We start from the raw sequence: 20,921 nt of genomic DNA, 5'->3' as shown, positions 1-20,921 counted from the left end.
TCAGGATAGTTTGTCTGTTTGTTTCTATGTTAATTGTCTTTGTAAAGCGCTTTGAGCATGTGATAAGGCGCCATATAAAATAAATGGATTATTATTATTATTATAATATTCACGCTCCTGCATTCAGTGCTGTTGAACATCACTGTGCTGGGATCAGCGCACAATTAAACTAACTCCCAGTGTGGCTAGAGGTGTGTGGGGGGGGGGGGGGGGGAGCTACACATTCTCTCGGACATTTAACAACATCTTTGAATCGTTTCATCTGCCACTCACTAATCTCTTGTTGTAAAGAAGCAGAACCTAGGAGCCATTCGTCTCTACCCCTGCTGCCCCATTTCACACGGTCACGGCCGACCATCCCCATTGCCCTTATCCCTCAATCCGTCAGCATTCAGAAATACATCTACAGCTTGAATATAGTGAAGGCCCCACATACACCACCCCAACACACAGTGCTGGAGTAACTCAGTGGGTCAGGCAGCATCTGTGGGGAACATGGATAGGTGACGTTTCACACAGTGCTGGAGTAACTCAGCGGGTCAGGCAGCATCTGTGGAGATCATGGATAGGTGACGTTTCACAGAGTGCTGGAGTAACTCAGCGGGGCAGGCAGCATCTGTGGGGAACATGGATAGGTGACGTTTCACAGAGTGCTGGAGTAACTCAGCGGGTCAGGCAGCATCTGTGGGGAACATGGATAGGTGACGTTTCGGGTCGAGACCCTTCTTCAGACGTCTGTGTTGGGGTCCACCACAGTTCACCCTCTCTGGAGACCTGTGCTCTGATGAGTGACACTGTACCTGCGACTGTGATCCTGACCTTCAGAACCAACATCTCAGAACAAGATCACAGCCCGTTCACTGGTTATTTACATGAAGGTCGAGTTGCCAATTGTAAACCGTACCTTCCAGAAGCCAGGCCAGTAAAGGGATGAAGCCTGGACTCTCGCTGATGTACTGAAGACCTTTCAGGTTAATGCTGATATTGTAGAGACACATCAATATCAGTCTGGAAGAGAACACAACTTGTTCATTACTAAGGTAGGCACAAGATGCTGGAGTAACTCAGTGGGTCAGGCAGCATCTCTGGAGAGAAGGAATGGGTCTCGACCCGAAACGTCACCCATTCCTTCTCTCCAGAGATGCTGCCTGACCCGCTGAGTTACTCCAGCATCTTGTATCTACCTTCGATTTAAACCAGCACCTGCAGTTTTCTTTCCTACTTGTTCATTACTAACCCTGTCAGTGAATGAAGTCACAAAGTGCGCCCACAAAGCCCCCAGACCCTTGCTCACTCGCTCGCTCGCTCTTGAAGGGGACACTGATGTCTGGGGAAGACCGTGAGTGCTGCATGAAGCAGGGCGACCGACACAGATGGGTTTCCTGAGGGAACACAAGGACCTGCCCACATCTTCATGGCCACAGTTCCAATTAGTCACCTGAAAATCTCCCTCAATGAACACCGCAGATATGTACAGACCTGAAAGAAGTTCTTAAAATTATGAGGCATAGATAGGGTAGACAGTCAGATATATTTCCCAGAATAGAAATGTCAAAGACTAGAGGAATAGCTTTAAGGTGAGAGGGGCAAAGTTTAAAGGAGATGTGGTGGGCAAGTGTTTTACACAGAGGGGTTGGGGGCCTGGAACGCACTGCCAGGGGTGGGGGTGGAGGCAGATACGATAGTGGTGTTTAAGAGGCATTTAGACAGGCACGTGGACACGCAGGGAATGGAGGGACATGGATCAGGTGCAGGTAGAGAGGATGTTTAACCTAGCATCGTGTTGGGTGTGGACATTGTGGGCCGAGGGGCCGTGGAGGCGGGAGGTTTGTGTGTCGCCAGCACTCACACTTTCAGCTTGGTGCACAGACCGGCCCTCATCTCCGTCAGCAGCTGCAGTAGAGTTTCCAGCAGCACCCGCGAGGAATTCACCAGGAACTCACGGCCACACGCCACGGCTGCAACATCTGCAACAAACACACGCTGTAAACACTTGTACTGGTCGTAGACCCTTCTTCAGACTGGTCAGTTACTCGGCATTTAGTGTCTACCCCAAATGTGGCCGTACCGATGCCTTGTCCAGCTGTGGCCCCGGACTCAACACAACTGACTGAAAGACCCAGCTGCAGTTGTGGATGATCAGCCATGATCACAATGAATGGCGGTGCTGGCTCAAAGGGCCAAATGGCCTCCTCCTGCACCTATTTTCTATGTTTCTCTGCAGTGTGGGTCACCATATGTGGTCTCACTTACATCTTGACGTGAGGCACAACAGTTCTGTAGCACAGACCTTTATCGCTAAAGACTCTGTCACACCCTGCAAGCCTCCCATACATCCAATGCACTCTGTTTTATGGAGTAGATAATATGGGCTAAAGACTAGCTCTTGTATCAGTGGGAATCCAGAGGAGATGGAATCATATCAGTAACCACACACTTTCTTTCCATGTGCTTGTCTCATTTTAGTGCTCACTTTCTGCGTTGTGTGATCTAGAAACATAGAAAAGTAGGTGCAGGAGGAGGCCATTCGGCCCTTCGAGCCAGCACCGCAATTCAATATGATCATGGCTGATCATCCAGAATCAGTACCCCGTTCCTGCTTTCTCCCCGTACACCTTGATTCGCTTAGCCCTAAGAGCTAAATCTAACTCTCTCTTGAAAACATCCAGTGCATTGGCCTCCACTGCCTTCTGTGGCAGACAATGTGATCTTTGAGCTTGTGATTATTCATCAGGCCTCATCCTTCTGCTCATTGCTGGTCCCCTCCCCACAGATGCTGCCTGACCTCCTGAATACTTCCATGTGTTTCAGATTTCCAGTCTCAGTGTTTTGTGTTTGAACAATGGTTTCCTCAGTGTGAGGATGAGACCAGGTCCTTACAAGGACACTGCTGTGGTAATCCCAGTCTACCCTGTACGGAACTCCAGAAACCTGGCAAAGTTCATGTGACAGGAGCAGAATTAGGCCATTCGGCCCATCAAGTCTACGCCATTCAATTATGGCTGATCTCTCTCTCCCTCCTAACCCCATTCTCCTGCCTTCTCCCCATAACCCCTGACACCCGCACTGATCAAGAATCTATCTATCTCTGCCTTACAAATACCCACTGACTTGTGGCCTCCACAGCCGTCTGTGGCAAAGAATCCCACAGCACATCCCTTGCTCTCTGTTTCTCCTAAATGGCGGTCAACAAGAAAAGCAAGACAGAACAGGCAATAGGTGGTATCACAAACAGCTGGAGTAACACAAACAGCTGGAGTAACACAAACAGCTGGAGTATCACAAACAGCTGGAGTAACTCAGCGGGACAGGCAGCATCTCAGGAGAGAATGGGTGACGTTTCAGGTCGAGACCCTTCTTCAGACTGATGTCAACTTATTTACATCAGCGAAACCAAGCGCAGGCTCGGCGATCGCTTCGCTCAACACCTGCGCTCGGTCCGCAATGACCAAACTGATCTCCTGATGGCCGAGCACTTCAACTCCCCCTCCTATTCCCAGTCTGACCTTTCTGTCATGCACCTCCTCCAGTGAGGCCCACCAGAAATTGGAGGAACAGCACCTCATATTTCGCCTGGGCAGTTTGCAGCCCAGTGGTATGAACATCAACTTCTCACAACTTTAGATAGCTCCTCTGTCCCTCTCTTCCCCTCCCCCTTCCCAGATCTCCCTCTATCTTCCTGTCTCTACCTATATCCTTCCTTTGTCCCGCCCCCCTGACATCAGTCTGAAGAAGGGTCTCGACCCGAAACGTCACCCATTCCTTCTCTCCCGAGATGCTGCCTGACCTGCTGAGTTACTCCAGCATTTTGTGAATAAAAAACTTCTTCAGACTGATGTCAGGGGAGGGGGAGGGACAAAGAAAGGATGTAGTTGGAGACAGGAAGACAGAGGGAGAACTGGGAAGGGGGAGGGGAAGAGAGGGCCAGAGGAGCTAGCTGAAGTTAGAGAAGTCAATGTTCATACCGCTGGGGTGTAAGCTGCCCAAGCGAAATACGAGGTGTAGCTGTGACACACGTCACTAATAGGAAAATTAAGATGTTGACAAAATATCTTTAAATGTTGTACAGAACACAAACAATCATTCTTCACTAACGTTTCAAGACTTACTTGTTACAATGCCAGCCAATGCCAGAACAAACTGGTTCTCATCTGAATCCGGGTCGAGCTCCTCCTTCACGTTCCCATCCAGAGATTTCACAAAACTTTCCATCGTCTGTCCCACGATACTGAAAAACTTCTCCGCCTTATTCTAATTGGAAAGAACATTTCCACATAGACAGTATTTGACATGTACACCAGACCAAGGTGCTACAACGTCACCCAAGGACTTGGAACTATTTATAACGTTCCACAGTTTAGTTTGAAGAGGACAACGCAGTAAATACAGAACTGAATTCCTGCGGCTCTTCCTGGATTAGTGGCTGGTGCAGTGTGATCAATGAGCGAGAGATTATTAGCTTCATGCATCTTACAGAATCAGAGAATTGTACAGCACAGAGCCGAGACCTCTGGTCCACGATGACTGTCTACACTCATCTCACCTGCCCACATCAGGTTCTGTCCCTGTCCATCAGGTTCTCTCCCTGTCGGGCCATCAGGTCCTATCCAAACATTGTGCTTGTATCTGCCTCCCCCATCTCCTCTGGAAGCTTGTTGCATGGTCACCTCTTATGAAAAACTTACTCCTCAGTTCCCCTTTAAACTTCTCTTCTCTCCTTTTAAACCTGCGTACTCTAATTCTAGATAGACACAAAATGCTGGAGTAACTCAGAGGGACAGGCAGCATCTCTGAAGAGAAGGAATGGGTAATGTTTCGGGTCGAGACCCTTCTTCAGACCAGTTTAAATCTTCGGTTTAAACCAGCATCTGCAGTTCCTTCCTACACTATGATTCTAGACTCCCCTGTCCTGTAGAAAGGATTCTGACTATTTATCCTATCTTGTAGCCTCGAAGATTATTCCTCACCATCATTTTTCCTCTTAGAGGACACAATGGAAACCACCTCCACCGCAGAGATATGGAGTGACAAAACTCAGGAACTCATGGGGCCCACACCGACCAAACTAACTAACCAAACCAGTACACTTAGAACACAGCACAGCACAGGAACAGGCCCTTCAGCCCACAGATATGGTGGTGGTTGTGGTTGGCAGATATGATGGTGGAGGCAGATATGGTGGTGGGGGCAGATATGGTGGTGGTGGGCAGATATGGTGGTGGTGGTGGTGGGCAGATATGGAGGTGACTGGCAGATATGGTGGGGGTGGGCAGATATGGTGGCGGTGGAGGCAGATATAGGGGCGGTGGGCAGATATGGTGGTGGTGGGCAGATATGGTGGTTGGGGCAGATATGGTGGTTGGGGCAGATATGGTGGTTGGGGCAGATATGGGGGCGGTGGGCAGATATGGGGGGTCGGTGGGCAGATATGGTGGTGGGTAGATATGGTGGTAGGGGCCGATATGGTGGCAGAGGCAGATATGGGGTCGGTGGGCAGATATGGTGGCAGTGGAGGCAGATATGGTGGCGGTGGAGGCAGATATGGTGGCAGTGGAGGCAGATATGGTGGCGGTGAAGGCAGATATGGTGGTGGTGGAGGCAGATATGGTGGTGGTGGGCAGATATGGTGGTGGTGGTGGGCAGATATGGTGGTGGTGGAGGCAGATACAATAGTGGCCTTTTAGAGGCTCTTAGATAGACAAGTGGATATGCAGGGAATGGAATGATACGAATCATATGTAGGGTGAGGAGATTAGTTCTTCTTGTCAACATGTTCAGCACGGGGCATGTGGGCCGAAGGGCCTGTTCCTGAGCTGTACTGTTCTATTTACTATGAGGTGCTGTTCCTCCAATTTCCGGTGGGCCTCACTATGGCACTGGAGGAGGCCCATGACAGAAAGGTCAGACTGGGAGTGGGAGGGGGAGTTGAAGTGCTGAGCCACCGGGAGATCAGGTTGGTTAAGGCGGATCGAGCGAAGGTGTTGAGTGAAATGATTGCCGAGCCTGCGTTTGGTCTCGCCGATGTAGAGAAGTTGACATCTTGAGCAGCGGATACAATAGATGAGGTTGGAGGAGGTGCAGGTCTCACCTGGAAAGGCTGTGTGGGTCCTTGGATGGAGTTGAGGGGGGAGGTAAAGGGACAGGTGTTGCATCTCCTGCGGTTGCAGGGGAAAGTGCCTGGGGAGGGGGTGGTTTGGGTAGGAAGGGACGAGTGGACCAGGGAGTTACGGAGGGAACGGTCTCTGCGGAAAGCAGAGAGGGGAGGGGATGGGAAGATGTGGCCAGTGGTGGCGGAAATGTTGGAGGTGACGGAAATGTTGGCGGATGATTTGTTGTATACGCTGGCTGATGGGGTGGAAGGTGAGAACGAGGGGGATTCTGTCCTTGTTACGAATGGGGGGAGGGGGAGCAAGAGCGGAGCTGTGGGATCTAGAGGAGACCCTAGTGAGAGCCTCATCTATAATGGGAGAGGGGAAGCCCCGTTTCCTGAATAATTAGGACATCTCTGATGTCACTGCATGATCAGAAGGCCGTTGCGTGGGCAGTGAGCAAGTTAAAGCCGTCACTCACGCCAGCGAGGATGAATTTGACGGAGTCCTCGTTGCTGGAGACGCTCCACAACAGGGTACAGACGGTAGCCCCCATCTCTGTGCAGTACTCTGCCTGCTGCAGCAGCTGCTGCCTCGCCTCCTGCAACAGCGTGCTCAACGCCATCTTGTCCTTCACAAGACAAAACAAGCAAAGTTATCTCAGCGGCAAGATAGATAGATAGATAGATAGGCAATAGGTGCAGGAGTAGGCCATTCAGCCCTTCGAGCCAGCACCGCCATTCAATGCGATCATGGCTGATCACTCTCAATCAGTACCCCGTTCCTGCCTTCTCCCCATACCCCCTCACTCCGCTATCCTTAAGAGCTCTATCCAGCTCTCTCTTGAAAGCATCCAACGAACTGGCCTCCACTGCCCTCTGAGGCAGAGAATTACACACCTTCACCACTCTCTGACTGAAAAAGTTCTTCCTCATCTCCGTTCTAAATGGCCTACCCCTTATTCTTAAACTGTGGCCCCTTGTTCTGGACTCCCCCAACATTGGGAACATGTTTCCTGCCTCTAATGTGTCCAAACCCCTAATTATCTTATATGTTTCAATAAGATCCCCCCTCATCCTTCTAAATTCCAGTGTATACAAGCCCAGTCGCTCCAGCCTTTCAACATACGACAGTGCTGGCTCTCAGTGAGGTCTCAGTTAACCCTAACCTTGCAGTTAACCCTAACCCTGCAGTTAACCCTCTCAGTTACCCTCTCAGAACCCTCTGGCTCTCAGCTAGGTCTCAGTTAACCCGAACCCTGCAGCTCGTAATCTGCACCAATCCGGGAAATTACTTTCAAACCTTTCTTTATATCCACTGAGCGAAGCTTACAGGTGAAGGAAACAAGAGAGGCCAGAGTTGTACCAGTTGTCGAATGTACCAGGTAAGGGACATGAAAATCTGACAGCTGAACAGGTCTCTATTCTCAATAGCACACAGATACATACATAATAATCAAAAATACTAAACATTGATAAAGGCTCCAGTGAAGGGCATGACGTGGAACATGGAACAGTACAGCACAGGAACAGGCCCTTCGGCCCACAATGTCCGTGCCTGCAAGTGATCCATCTCCCTCCATTCCCTGCACTGCCATGTGCTGTCTATAAGCCTTTCATAAACCACTGTTGTATGTTGTAAACCCCTGGCAGTGTGTTCCTGGCCCCCACAACTCTGTGGAAAGCTCTTGCCTGGCACCTCTCCTTTACACTTCCCCCTTCTCATCTTAAAACTGTGCCCTCTAATCCTCTTACCCTGCAGTCTAACGAAGCACATTTCACAAACTGGAGGGAGCGTAGTCACAGTGGGGTACAGGCCCCACCTGCCCACAGATCTGAGGCACCTGCTTCACCCCACAAGCTGCAGGCACGGGACAACCTCAGGGTTCACTCACGGCGTGAGGAGAGGGTGGAGATCACGTTGGATACATCTTTACCTCTCGTTCCTTTTGACAATCCTCCTGAGCCGTTTTCAGCCTGGCCTTGTGATGTTCACAGTCCAGACGCAGCTGCTCATTCTCCTGTTCCCTCTTCTCCAAAGCTGTAATGCAGAAAGAGCCTGAGCCCCCACACTGCCCCTCACCCCCCCACTGCCTCCCACACTGCCCCTCACCCCCCACTGCCCCTCACCCCACACTGCCCCTCACCCCCCCACTGCCCCCCACACTGCCCCTCACCCCCCACTGCCCCCCCACTGCCCCCCCACACTGCCCCTCACCCTGCCCCTCACCCCCCACTGCCCCCCACACTGCCCCTCACCCCCCACACTGCCCCTCACCCCCCACTGCCCCCCACACTGCCCCTCACCCCCCCACACTGCCCCTCACCCCCCACTGCCCCTCACCCCCCCATTGCCCCCCACACTGCCCCTCGCCCCCCACTGCCCCTCACCCCCCACTGCCCCTCACCCCCCCATTGCCCCCCCACACTGCCCCTCACCCCACACTGCCCCTCACCCCCCACTGCCCCTCACCCCCCCATTGCCCCCCACACTGCTCCTCACCCCCCACTGCCCCTCACCCCCCACACTGCCCCCCACCCCCACACTGCCCCCCACCCCCCACACTGCCCCCCACCCCCCACTGCCCCTCACCCCCCCCCATTGCCCCTCACCCCACACTGCCCCCCACCCCCCCACACTGCCCCCCACCCCCCACACTGCCCCTCACCCCCCACACTGCCCCCCACCCCCCCACTGCCCCCCACCCCCACACTGCCCCCAGGCTGCCCATCACCCCCCACACTGCCCTCACCCCCCCACTGCCCCCTCACCCCCCCATTGCCCCCACACTGCCCCTCACCCCCCACAGCCCCTCACCCCCACACGGCCCCCCTCACTGCCCCTCACCCTCCCCACACTAAACCCCCACACTGCCACCCACCCCCCACACTGCCCCCCCCACCCCCCCACTGCCCCTCACCCTCATACTGCCCCCCACCCCCCACACTGCCCCTCACCCCCACACTGCCCCCCACCCCCCCCCACACTGCCCCCAGGCTGCCCATCACCCCGCACACTGCCCCCCACCCCCCACACTGCCCCCAGGCTGCCCATCACCCCCACACTGCCCCCCACACCCCACTGCCCCCACCCCCCACACTGCCCCCCACCCCGCCCCCCACACTGCCCCTCACCCCCCACACTGCCCCTCACCCCCCACTGTCCCTCACCCCACACTGCCCCCACCCCGCCCCCAACCCCCACTGCCCCCACCCCCCACACTGCCCCCAGGCTGCCCATCACCCCCCACACTGCCCCCCACACTGCCCCCCACCCCCACACTGCCCCCCACCCCCCACACTGCCCCTCACCCCCACACTGCCCCCCACCCCCCACACTGCCCCCCACACTGCCCCTCACCCCCCACTGCCCCCTCACCCCCCCACTGCCCCCCACATTGCCTCTCACCTCCCCCACACTGCCCCCACACTGCCCCCCAGGCTGCCCATCCCCCCCCACACTGCCCCCCACACCCCACTGCCCCCCACTGCCCCACCCCCTCAAACTGCCCCCCACCCCCCACACTGCCCCCCACCCCGCCCCTCACCCCCACACTGCCCCCCACCCCCACACTGCCCCCCACCCCCACACTGCCCCCCACCCCCCACTGCCCCCCACACTTCCCCCCACCCCACCCCCACCCCCCACACGCCCCCCACACTGCCCCCACCCCCCACTGCCCCCACCCCCCACACTGCCCCTCACACTGCCCCTCACCCCCCACTGCCCCTCACCCCCCCACTGCCCCCCACACTGCCCCTCACCCCCCACTGCCCCCCACCCCCACACTGCCCCCCCCAGGCTGCCCCTCACCCCCACACTGCCCCTCACCCCACTGCCCCTCACCCCCACACTGCCCCCCCCAGGCTGCCCCTCACCCCCACACTGCCCCTCACCCCACTGCCCCTCACCCCCCACTGCCCTCATCCCCCACTGCCCCTCACCCCCCACACTGCCCCTCACCCCCACACTGCCCCCACCCCCCACTGCCCCCCACCCCCCACACTGCCCCACCCCCACTGCCCCATCCCCCACACTGCCCCCACCCCCCACACTGCCCCCCACCCCCACACTGCCCCACCCTGCCCCCCACCCCCCACACTGCCCCTCACCCCCCACTGCCCCCCACCCCCCACACTGACCCTCACCCCCCACACTGCCCCCCACCCCCACTGCCCCCCACCCCCCACACTGCCCCTCACCCCCCACACTGCCCCTCACCCCCCACACTGCCCCCCACCCGCCCACCTGCCCCCCACCCCCCACACTGCCCTCCACCCCCCACACTGCCCCCCACCCCCCCACACTGCCCCTCACCCCCCCACACTGCCCTTCACCCCCCCACACTGCCCTTCACCCCCCACACTGCCCATCATCCCCCAAAACGTGCATAAGCTAAAGATGGCTGCAATACAGGCCTGGCAGAGCATCACCAGAGAAGACCCCCAGCAACTGGTGATGTCCATGAATCGCAGACTTCAAACAGTCATTGCATGCACAGGATAGGCAACAAAATACTAAACAGGACTACTTTCATTTACATGACATTGCTGTGTCCTAAACATCGTGGTGCCCTGAAATGGGGGGTCTATGTATAAATACTGCTGTAATTTCTACATGGTGAAACCAAAATGTATAAAAATAGCCTTTTATTAAAATCTGATAATGTGTACTTTAACCACATGTGATTTTTTCTATTACAAATCTCAAATTGTGGAGTACAGAGGCAAATAAATAACTGATGGGTCTTTGTCCCAAACATTACGGAGGGCATTGTACATCCCATACATTCACATTCCCCACATTGCAAAAACATATTTTATAACCTGCTCTAAATCAGTGCCATCTGCCTCCCACTGTGCTCTAAACCTCTATTATATCCTAAACCAGGGCCACATTCATTACACCACAGTCCTAACTGATATCTCATCCATGAACAAAGCCCAGAGTGCTGGAGTAACGCAGCGGGTCAGGCAGCATCTGTGGAAGGAATGGACAGGCAATGTTTCGGGTAGACTGCGACACTGTGAAGGGTCCATTCCCTCCCACAGAAGCTGCCTGACCTGCTGCGTTACTCCAGCACTTTGTGTTTTGTTGTGATTGCAGTTCCTTGTAACTCCATCTCATCATTGATACTGCACCAGACTTGTACTGTGCTTTACACAAGATTTACAACAGTTCTTAACACCATCTTCTGAACTGAAAAAAAAAAGCCATTTTTAAATTCTGGTGTCTAATTGGTGTACAAATGTCATAGAGTCATAGAATGATACAGCGCGGAAACCCTTGGCCCAACTTGCCCACACCGGCCAACTTGTCCCAGTTACACTAGTCCCACCTGCCTGCGCTTGGTCCATATCCCTCCAAACCTGTCCTATCCATGTACCTGTCTAACAGTTTCTTAAACGTTGCGATAGTCCCAACCTCAACTACCTCCTCTGGCAGCTCGTTCCATACACCCACCACCATTTGTGTGAAAAAGTAACCCCTCAGATTTTATTAAATCTATTCCCCTTCATCTTGAACTTATGCCCTCTGGTCCTCGATTCCCCAACTCTGGGCAAGAGACTCCGTGCGTTTACCTGATCTGTTCTTCTTATGATTTTGTACACCTCCATAAGATCACCCATCATCCTCCTGCGCTCCAAGGAATAGAGACCCAGCCTGCTCAACCTCTCCCGAGAGCTCACACCCTCTAGTCCTGGCAACATCTTCGTAAATCTTCTCTGAACTCTTTCAAGCTTGACTATATCTTTCCTATAACATGGTGCCCAGAACTGAACACAATATTCTAAATGCGGTCCTCACCAACGTCTTATACAACTGCAACATGACCTTCCAAATTCCAACCCTTCATGGTTGTTAAATCATATATTCATTCTCCAGCAGTAATATTAATTTTCTGAGTACCATCAGAAAACCTGCCACAAATATCACCCGACAAGCCCTGAAATGGAACCCCCAAGGAAAAAGGAAAATCAGTCGCCTCAGGAACAGCTGGATAAGAGGTGCCCAGGCAGAAATGTCTGGGCTCAACTTTGGAGATCTCGAAAGAACTGCCAACAACCGAGTGAGGTGGAGGACATTTGTCAATGGCCTGTGCTCCCTAGAGGAGCCAAGGGCTAAAGAAGAAGTAATATTAAAGCCTCGCCTGTTTCAACAACATCCAGCTGGTGAAAGCTGTGCAGTAGGTCTCTGTTCAGTATCTTGGGCAGGAAGTCCTTGATCTGCATCATTTCTGTAGTCAGCCTCTCCAGGTCTCTCTTTCGAACTTTAACAAATTCCTCTTTGCCCACTGGCTTCTGAAACACATCCTTAGGAGAGGAAATCTCAGGGGTATGTCCACGGATGCAGGTCTGAATGAAGACATTTAATTAGAAATTACACCGGGTAAAGGAACTAGAATAACTGAGAATCAGAATCGTAAGAGATTAAGAGGCGAAGAGAGAGAAAACGAGTCAAGAACATTCTAGAAGCATCCGAGGGAAGCTGCAACAGCCCCACAAATTCAATGGTATCACCTTGAGCCAATGCCGTCTCGTTTTTGATTCCCCTACCTTGGCAAAAACGCTGGGCCCATCCACATTATCTCTGCCCCCCCCCCTTATAGATCAACCCCCACCACTGCAGGGACCAACATTCCCAGCTTACCCCCCTTAACTGAACCCCTCCGGTACCATCGTGGGGAACCTTTCTGCCCCCTGCCAGTCTGGAACAACCCACGACTGTAGCAGACGATGCTTTCAGGGAATATGGAGGGAGGGGCGGACGGACGGATATGGAGTAGAGCAGGAAGATCGGCACCATGGGGGCAACTACACGCAGACACACGGACATGTGGACACACGCGGACACGGACATGTGGGGACATGTGGACACACGCGGACACACATGTGTGTGATCCCCACACGTGGACACACGAACATGTGGACATTCGCGGACACGTGGACACACATGGACACACGTGGACACACATGTCCCCACACGTCCAGCACATTCCCATCTGCCATCTCTCTTACTGCTGGCTCCATGTCATTACTGCCCCCCACCTCCCACAGTCCTGCCCTCCCCCCACCCTCACCCCACCCCACCCCACCCCCAGCACAGCCCCTCACCCCATCCCCAGCACCTCATCCCCACCCCCCACCTCACCCACCCGACCCCCCCCACCCTCACCTCACCCCCCCCACCTTACCCACCACCCCACCTCCCCCCCACCCACACTCTCACCCACCCCCACCCCCCCACCCTCACCCCACCTCACCCCCCCACCCAACCCCCCACCCTCACCCCCACATCACCCCACCCCACCCCCCCCCCCCACCCTCCCCACCCCACCCCCACCCTCACCCCACCTCAACCCGCCCACCCCCCTCACCCCCCCCACCCCACCCCCAGCACAGCCCCTCACCCCATCCCCGCACCTCATCCCCACCCCCACCACCGACCCCCCCCCCACCCAACCCTCACCCCACCTCACCCCCACCCCCACATCACCCCACCCCACCCCCCCCACCCTCACCCCCCTCACCCCACCTCACCCCCCCCACCCTCACCCCACCTCAACCCCCCCCACCCCCACATCACCCCACCCACCCCCCCCTCACCCCACCCCACCCTCACCCCACCCCCCCCCCCACCCCACCCCCCCCACCCTCACCCCACCCCCCCCCCCTCACCCCACCCCATCCCCCCCACCCTCACCCCCCCCCACCCTCACCCCCCCCACCCTCACCCCACCTCACCCCCCCCCCCTCACCCCACCCCCCCCCCTCACCCCCCCCTCACCCCACCCCCCCCCCACCCCACCCCCCCCCACCCTCACCCCCCCCTCACCCCCCCCCACCCTCACCCCACCCCCCCCCTCACCCCACCCCACCCCCCCCACCCTCACCCCACCCCCCCCACCCTCACCCCACCCCCCCACCCTCACCCCACCCCCCCCTCACCCCACCCCCACCCCCCCCCACCCTCACCCCACCCCCCCCACCCTCACCCCACCCCCCCCACCCTCACCCCACCCCCCCCCTCACCCCACCCCCCCCTCACCCCACCCCCCCCCTCACCCCACCCCCCCCACCCTCACCCCACCTCACCCCCCCCCCCCCCCCCCCTCACACACAAACCCCCCGCACCCGCGTGGCCGCCATCGCCCGCCCGGCATTGACGCATGCGCAGCCCCGCTCCCGCCAACGGGGTCCCGAGGGAGAGAAACGTCACTGGGCAGGTGGGTGGGGGTGGGGGGGCAGGTGGGTGGGGGTGGGGGGCAGGTGGGTGGGGGTGGGGGGCAGGTGGGTGGGGGTGGGGGGCAGGTGGGTGGGGGTGGGGGGCAGGTGGGTGGGGGTGGGGGGCAGGTGGGGGTGGGGGCAGGTGGGGGTGGGTGGCAGGTGGGGGTGGGTGCAGGTGGGTGGGGGGCAGGTGGGTGGGGGGGGGTGGGGGTGGGTGGCAGGTGGGTGGGTGGCAGGTGGGTGGGGGGCAGGTGGGTGGGGGGCAGGTGGGTGGGCGGTGGGTGGGTGGCAGGTGGGTGGGTGGCAGGTGGGTGGGGGGCAGGTGGGTGGGGGCAGGTGGGTGGGCGGTGGGTGGGTGGCAGGTGGGTGGGTGGCAGGTGGGTGGGCGGTGGGTGGGTGTGGGTGGGTGGCAGGTGGGTGGGCGGTGGGTGGGGGGCAGGTGGGTGGGGGGGGTGGGGGTGGGGGGGCAGGTGGGTGGGCGGTAGGTGGGTGGGGGTGGGGGGCAGGTGGGTGGGGGTGGGCGGTAGGTGGGTGGGGGTGGGGGGCAGGTGGGTGGGCGGTAGGTGGGTGGGGGTGGGGGGCAGGTGGGTGGGCGGTGGGTGGGTGGCAGGTGGGGTGGGGGGCAGGTGGTGGGGGGGGTGGGGGTGGGGGGCAGGTGGGTGGGCGGTAGGTAGGTGGGTGGCAGGTGCCAGCCAGCGAGCCCTTTGTGATGCCCTACACACCTCCTTTCCAATTGAACAAATTTACTGTTGATCCTTCTGTGAAATCCATCGTCTCAGTGCATTGTGTGGCCCACAGACAGGCCCTTCGGCCCACCATCACCATGCTCACTCACCTCGTTACCCATTGACATTCAACACATTTTCTCTGCCTTGACTGTCGAGTATTTGTCTCCTTGCTGAGGTTCTACCTTTCCCTGGTGTTGCACAGAAACAGACAGTAGGTGCAGGAGGAGGCTGTTCGGCCCTTCGAGCCAGCACCGCCATTCAATATGATCATGGCTGATCATCTAAAATCAGTACCCCGTTCCTGCTTTCTCTCCATATCCCCTGACTCCGTTAGCCCAAAGAGCTATATCTAACTCTCTCTTAAAACATCCAGTGAATCAGCCTCCACTGCCTTCTGTGGCAGAGAGTTCCACAGATTCACAACTCTCTGGGTGAAAAGGTTTTTCCTCAGTCCTAAATGGCCGACCCCTTATTCTTAAACTGTGGCCCCTGGTTCTGGACTCCCCCAACATTGGGAACATGTTTTCTGCCTCTAGCCCGTCAAATCCCTTAATAATTTTATATGTTTGTGTAAGATCCCCTCTCATCCTTCTAAACTCCAGTGAATACAAGCCCAGTCGACCCGTCCGAATTTGGTGGAAAGTTTCCGCTTTCTTATTTCATTTCAACCATTCCGTTTTGCCTCACATTTTCCTGCAAAACACATGTCTCTCCGCTGTACTCGCCCCACCCCTCGCCCCTCGCCCCACCCCTCGCCCCTCGCCCCACCCCTCGCCCTGCCCCGCCCCTCGCCCCGCCCCTCGCCCCTCCCCTCCCCTCGCCCCTCGCCCCACCCCTCGCCCCTCGCCCCACCCCTCGCCCTGCCCCGCCCCTCGCCCCGCCCCTCGCCCCACCCCTCGCCCCACCCCTCGCCCCTCGCCCCACCCCTCGCCCCGCCCCTCGCCATGCCCCGCCCCTCGCCCCTCCCCCCTCCCCTCGCCTCGCCCCTCGCCATGCCCCGCCCCTCGCCCCACCCCTCGCCCCACCCCTCGCCCCTCGCCCCACCCCTCGCCCTGCCCCGCCCCTCGCCCCGCCCTCGCCCCTCCCCTCGCCCCTCGCCCCTCGCCCCTCGCCCCTCGCCTCGCCCTGCCCCGCCCCCTCGCCCCGCCCCTCGCCTCGCCCCTCGCCTGCCCCGCCCCTCGCCCCACCCCTCGCCCTGCCCCGCCCCTCGCTCCGCCCCTCGCTCCGCCCCTCGCCCCGCCCCGCCACTCGCCCCCTCGCCCCACCCCTCGCCCCGCCCCTCGCCTCGCCCCTCGCCCTGCCCCGCCCCTCGCCCCACCCCTCGCCCCTCGCCCCGCCCCTCGCCCCGCCCCTCGCCCCACCCCTCGCCCGCCCCTCGCCCCACCCCTCGCCCCGCCCCTCGCCCCGCCCCTCGTCCTGCCCGCCCCCCTCCCCTCGCCCCTCGCCTCGCCCTGCTCCGCCCCTCGCCCTGCCCCGCCCCTCGCCCCGCCCCCTGCCCCGCCCCTCGCCCCTCGCCCTGCCCCGCCCCTCGCCCTGCCCCGCCCCTCGCCCCTGCCCCGCCCCTCGCCCTGCCCCGCCCCTCGCCCTGCCCCGCCCCTCACCCCACCCCTCGCCCCACAATCTTGCTGGAAAAGAGATCTATTGGTCAACATGCAAATAACTTAAGTGACTTATGTCAATGTTATGTTATATATAAATAGGTGCTGCTGTAAACTATTTTCTTAGTAATTCATTTTATTGCATGCGTATTTCCTATCTACAGATTCTGTGCGTCTCAATAAAGTATAGTATTAAATTGCTTTGTCTTTTCCGTGTAAACTGGATGGACTATTGTTTGATCAATAAAATTCCAAACAGTTCAGAAACTATTTCCCCATACAGCTCGTTATTGCTATCATGGTCTTCACTTCTATATTTGAGGTCCTTTTGGTTTTGCACATTTCTGGTTTTGCACCGTAGTATTCCTTCTACTAGTTGTAGTTGCTGTAGTGCACTGTGCTGTAATTGTCTTAACATTGTAACCAGATAGAATATGTCCTTGATCATTGCAGGAGATAGAATGGTGCAGCACAACAACAGACCCCATGGGCATGAAGTGGTGCCGACCATAGTGCCAAATTAAATCAATCCCACCTGCCTGCTTCTGATCCAGATTCCTTGTTTCCCTGCATGTTCATGTATCTATCTAAATAGCCCTTAAGCATTGGCATCATGCTTGCTTCCAAAATCCCCCCCCCCCCCCCAACATCTCAACAGCACATTTAAGGCACCTACAGCTCTATTTAAAAAAGTTGCCCTACACCCCTCTCACCTTAAATAGCTGGTCCTTCAGTGTTTGATATTTCTACTGGGGAGGGGGGTGACTGTACCCTATCTAATCCCCTTATAATTTTATAAACTTCCTATCGGGTCTCTACTTCGGCAAAAGCAATCCAAGCATCTCCAGTTTCATTTTGCAACTGATATCTATTCCAGGAAATGTCCTACTGAAGCTCTTCAGTGCCCTTTCTAACCTTCCATGTCCTTTCTGTAATGGGGTGATAGAATATTCCGAATGCAGCCTAATCAAAAAGTTTTATACAGCTGCAACATGACCTCCTGACTTTTGTACGCAATATAGCCATACGATGTTGAAATAGGCCCTTTAGACCAACTTGCTCATGCCCTGTCTAAACGTCCCACCTGCCTGCCTTTGACCCATATCCCTCTTAACCTACCCTATCCATGTCATTTTGTTCAAGATGGCCGCGCCGTTGTGTTTGCTGCCTGCCACTGTATGTTGTTTCTTTTTTTTTTTCCTAATCAGATGTGCAGCACTTTGGTCAACGTGGGTTGTTTTTAAATGTGCTATACAAATAAAATTGACTTGACTTGACTTGACTTGACCATGCCGCTGGCCCGGCCCCGCCGCTGGTCTCCCCTCGCCCCTCGCCCCACCGCTGGTCTCGCCCCGCCCCTCGCACCGCCACGCTCCGCCCCGCCACTGGTCTCACCTCGCCGCTGTACTCGCCCCACCACTGGTCTCGCCTCGCCCCGCCCCTCGCTGGCCCCGCCATCGCCCCTGGCCCCGCTGCGTAGCCTGAGGCCGTTGATGTTGAGAGGGGACAAATGGGAGGTGGAGCTGGAGAGGGGGGCAGGGAGGGGAGGTGGGGAAGTGAGTGGGGGTGGGAAAGGAGTGGGGAGGTGGAGGTAGAGTGGGGGGAGTGGAGGTGGGGGCAAAGGGGGGTTGGGGAAGGGAGTAGGGGTTATGGGGAGTGGGGATAGTGTGAGTGGGGTGGGTGGGAGGGGGAGTGGAGGGTGGGAAAGGGGGAGGGGGAGTAGGGGGAATGGAGTGCAGATAGAGGAAGTTGGGGGAGGATAGTGGATGGGGTGAGTAGGGGTTGGGGGGACGGGTGAGAGGTACATGGACCGTTGTGATTTGCTGTTGAAGACCACTGGAGCAAGTATGCCTTCAATTAAATTAGGTATGTGCAGTTTAAAATGAAACTATTTCTTCATAACTTTGTCATACATTTATGACCGTTGTGCTTTTATTCAATACCAAGAGAATTGGGATGTGTAAGGAAAAAGTAAAATAGAAAAGACAAAACAAAACAAAAATTATTTGTGTTGTAAAAAGTATTTCTGTTCAATAACCTTTCTGTGGGTGACTGAATTTCGTCCAATATTGGATGACAAATAAAGCTATCTTGAATCTTGAATCTTGAATCTCTAATAGTAGAATATACTCATGAGAGGCCTGACATTGTACATGTTATTCCAAGAACTACAGACTGTTGGAAATAATAGTCGTTTTTCACACGTGAATAGCGCAACACGTACGCGCATTTGGTGTGCATACTTTTGTTTTGCTGAAAAGTTGCACTACGGCCATATTATGAATTTTGATGTAAAATTCTGCATTTTGGACATCAAAATTATGAATTTGTAAATCAAATGTTGCATTCTTTCATCATATGTCAGTCCCGCCATCCCGGGAATTAACCTGGTGGACCTACTCTGCACTCCCTCAATAGCAAGAATGTACTTCCTCAAATTTGGAGACCAAAACTGCACACAGTACTCCAGGTGCGGTCTCACTAGGGCTCTGTACAACTGCAGAAGGACCTGTTTGCTCTTATACTCAACTCCTATTCTTACCACCAAAGTGGATAACCTCACACTTATCCACATTAAACTGCATCTGCCAGGCAAAAGTCCCATTAGCAAATTTGCAGATGATGCAAAGTTGGGTGGCAGTGTGAACTGTGAGGAAGATGCTATGAGGTTGCAGGGTGACTTGGACAGGTTGTGTGAATGGGCGGATGCATGGCAGATGCAGTTTAATGTGGATAAGTGTGAGGTTATACACTTTGGTGGTAAGAATAAGAAGGCAGATTATTATCTGAATGGTGTCAAGTTAGGAAAAGGGGACATACAACGAGATCTGGGTGTCCTAGTGCATCAGTCACTGAAAGGAAGCATGCAGGTACAGCAGGCAGTGAAGAAAGCCAATGGAATGTTGGCCTTCATAACAAGAGGAGTTGAGTATAGGAGCAAAGAGGTCCTTCTGCAGTTGTACAGGGCCCTAGTGAGACCGCACCTGGAATACTGTGTGCAGTTTTGGTCTCCAAATATGAGGGATATTCTTTCTATTGAGGGTGTGCAGCATAGGTTTACTAGGTTAATTCCCGGAATGGCGGGACTGTCGGATGTTGAAAGACTAGAGCGGCTAGGCTTGTATACATTGGAATTTAGAAGGATGAGAGGGGATCTTATCGAAACATATAAGATTATTAAGGGGTTGGACACGTTAGAGGCAGGAAACATGTTCTCCAATGTTGGGGGAGTCCAGAACCAGGGACCACAGTTTAAGAATAAGGGGTAGGCCATTTAGAACGGAGATGAGGAAAAACTTTTTCAGTCAGAGAGTGTGAATCTGTGGAATTCTCTGCCTCAGAAGGCAGTGGAGGCCAATTCTCTGAATGCATTCAAGAGAGAGCTGGATAGAGCTCTTAAGGATAGTGGAGTCAGGGGGTATGGGGAGAAGGCAGGAACGGGGTACTGATTGAGAATGATCAGCCATGATCACATTGAATGGCGGTGCTGGCTCAAAGGGCCGAAAGGCCTCCCTCCTGCACCTATTGTCTATTGTCTGAAGTGCGTGAAGGTCCCTCCTTCCCGCTGCTCTGAGACTGCACAACCAGCACTGTTCCCAGCAGACCAGTCAACAGTAACAGTAAAGGAAAAACACAGTAAATGATGACAATAATCCTTCTCTTTATTTTTATTTATAATGAATGTCTCTTGCTATCCACTTTGCTGCTGTAACGCTGCAAATTTCCCCCGTTGTGGGACAAATAAAGGAATATATTATTATTATTATCTGCCCACTCACACAACCTGTTCACACCTACTCAGAGACTGGCTGGAGTTTGCAAAGACTGCCCCCCCCCCCCCCCGCTGCAATCACCAATTTGCACATCCTCACAGAATTGCTCGAGTTTAACAATAGAAATTGCGGAGGTGGAAATCTCCAGGACCGGACAATGTTTCCCCCTCTACCCTCAAGCTCTGTGCCAAACAACTGGCACCGATCGACACAGACATTTTCAACCAGTCCCTGCAAACCTGCACTGTCCCTGCCTGCTTCAAGGTCTCCACTGTTGTCCTATACCCAAAAAGACAAGGATCACTGGTCTTAATGACTACAGGCCTGTCACACTTACCTCTGTAGTCATGAAGACCTTTGAAAGACTTGTGCTGGCCCAGCTGAAAAACACCACAAACCCCTGCTGGACCCCCTGCAGTTTGACAATAGACAATAGGTGCAGGAGGAGGCCATTCGGCTCTTCGAGCCAGCACCGCCATTCAATGTGATCATGGCTGATCACTCT

General features: G+C 55.7%; 1 protein-coding gene across 1 annotated transcript in view; it reads right to left on the bottom strand.

Moving 5' to 3' along the window:
* hsf2bp (heat shock transcription factor 2 binding protein) overlaps positions 1 to 20,921 on the bottom strand; it is a 118,240-nt gene that overhangs the window by 4,543 nt on the left and 92,776 nt on the right. The window contains exons 6-12 of the mRNA XM_078408614.1: positions 18,039 to 18,124; positions 12,241 to 12,445; positions 8,026 to 8,129; positions 6,571 to 6,720; positions 4,110 to 4,251; positions 1,850 to 1,967; positions 905 to 1,008 (exon numbers count right to left, since the gene is read on the bottom strand). Coding sequence (XP_078264740.1) covers positions 905 to 1,008; positions 1,850 to 1,967; positions 4,110 to 4,251; positions 6,571 to 6,720; positions 8,026 to 8,129; positions 12,241 to 12,445; positions 18,039 to 18,124 — 909 coding nt within the window. The remainder of the gene's footprint in view (positions 1 to 904; positions 1,009 to 1,849; positions 1,968 to 4,109; positions 4,252 to 6,570; positions 6,721 to 8,025; positions 8,130 to 12,240; positions 12,446 to 18,038; positions 18,125 to 20,921) is intronic.

This window comes from Rhinoraja longicauda, chromosome 12 (genome assembly GCF_053455715.1).
Source record: "Rhinoraja longicauda isolate Sanriku21f chromosome 12, sRhiLon1.1, whole genome shotgun sequence".
Taxonomy (NCBI): Eukaryota; Metazoa; Chordata; class Chondrichthyes; order Rajiformes; family Arhynchobatidae; genus Rhinoraja; species Rhinoraja longicauda.
This window is presented reverse-complemented; position numbering and strand designations above follow the sequence as displayed.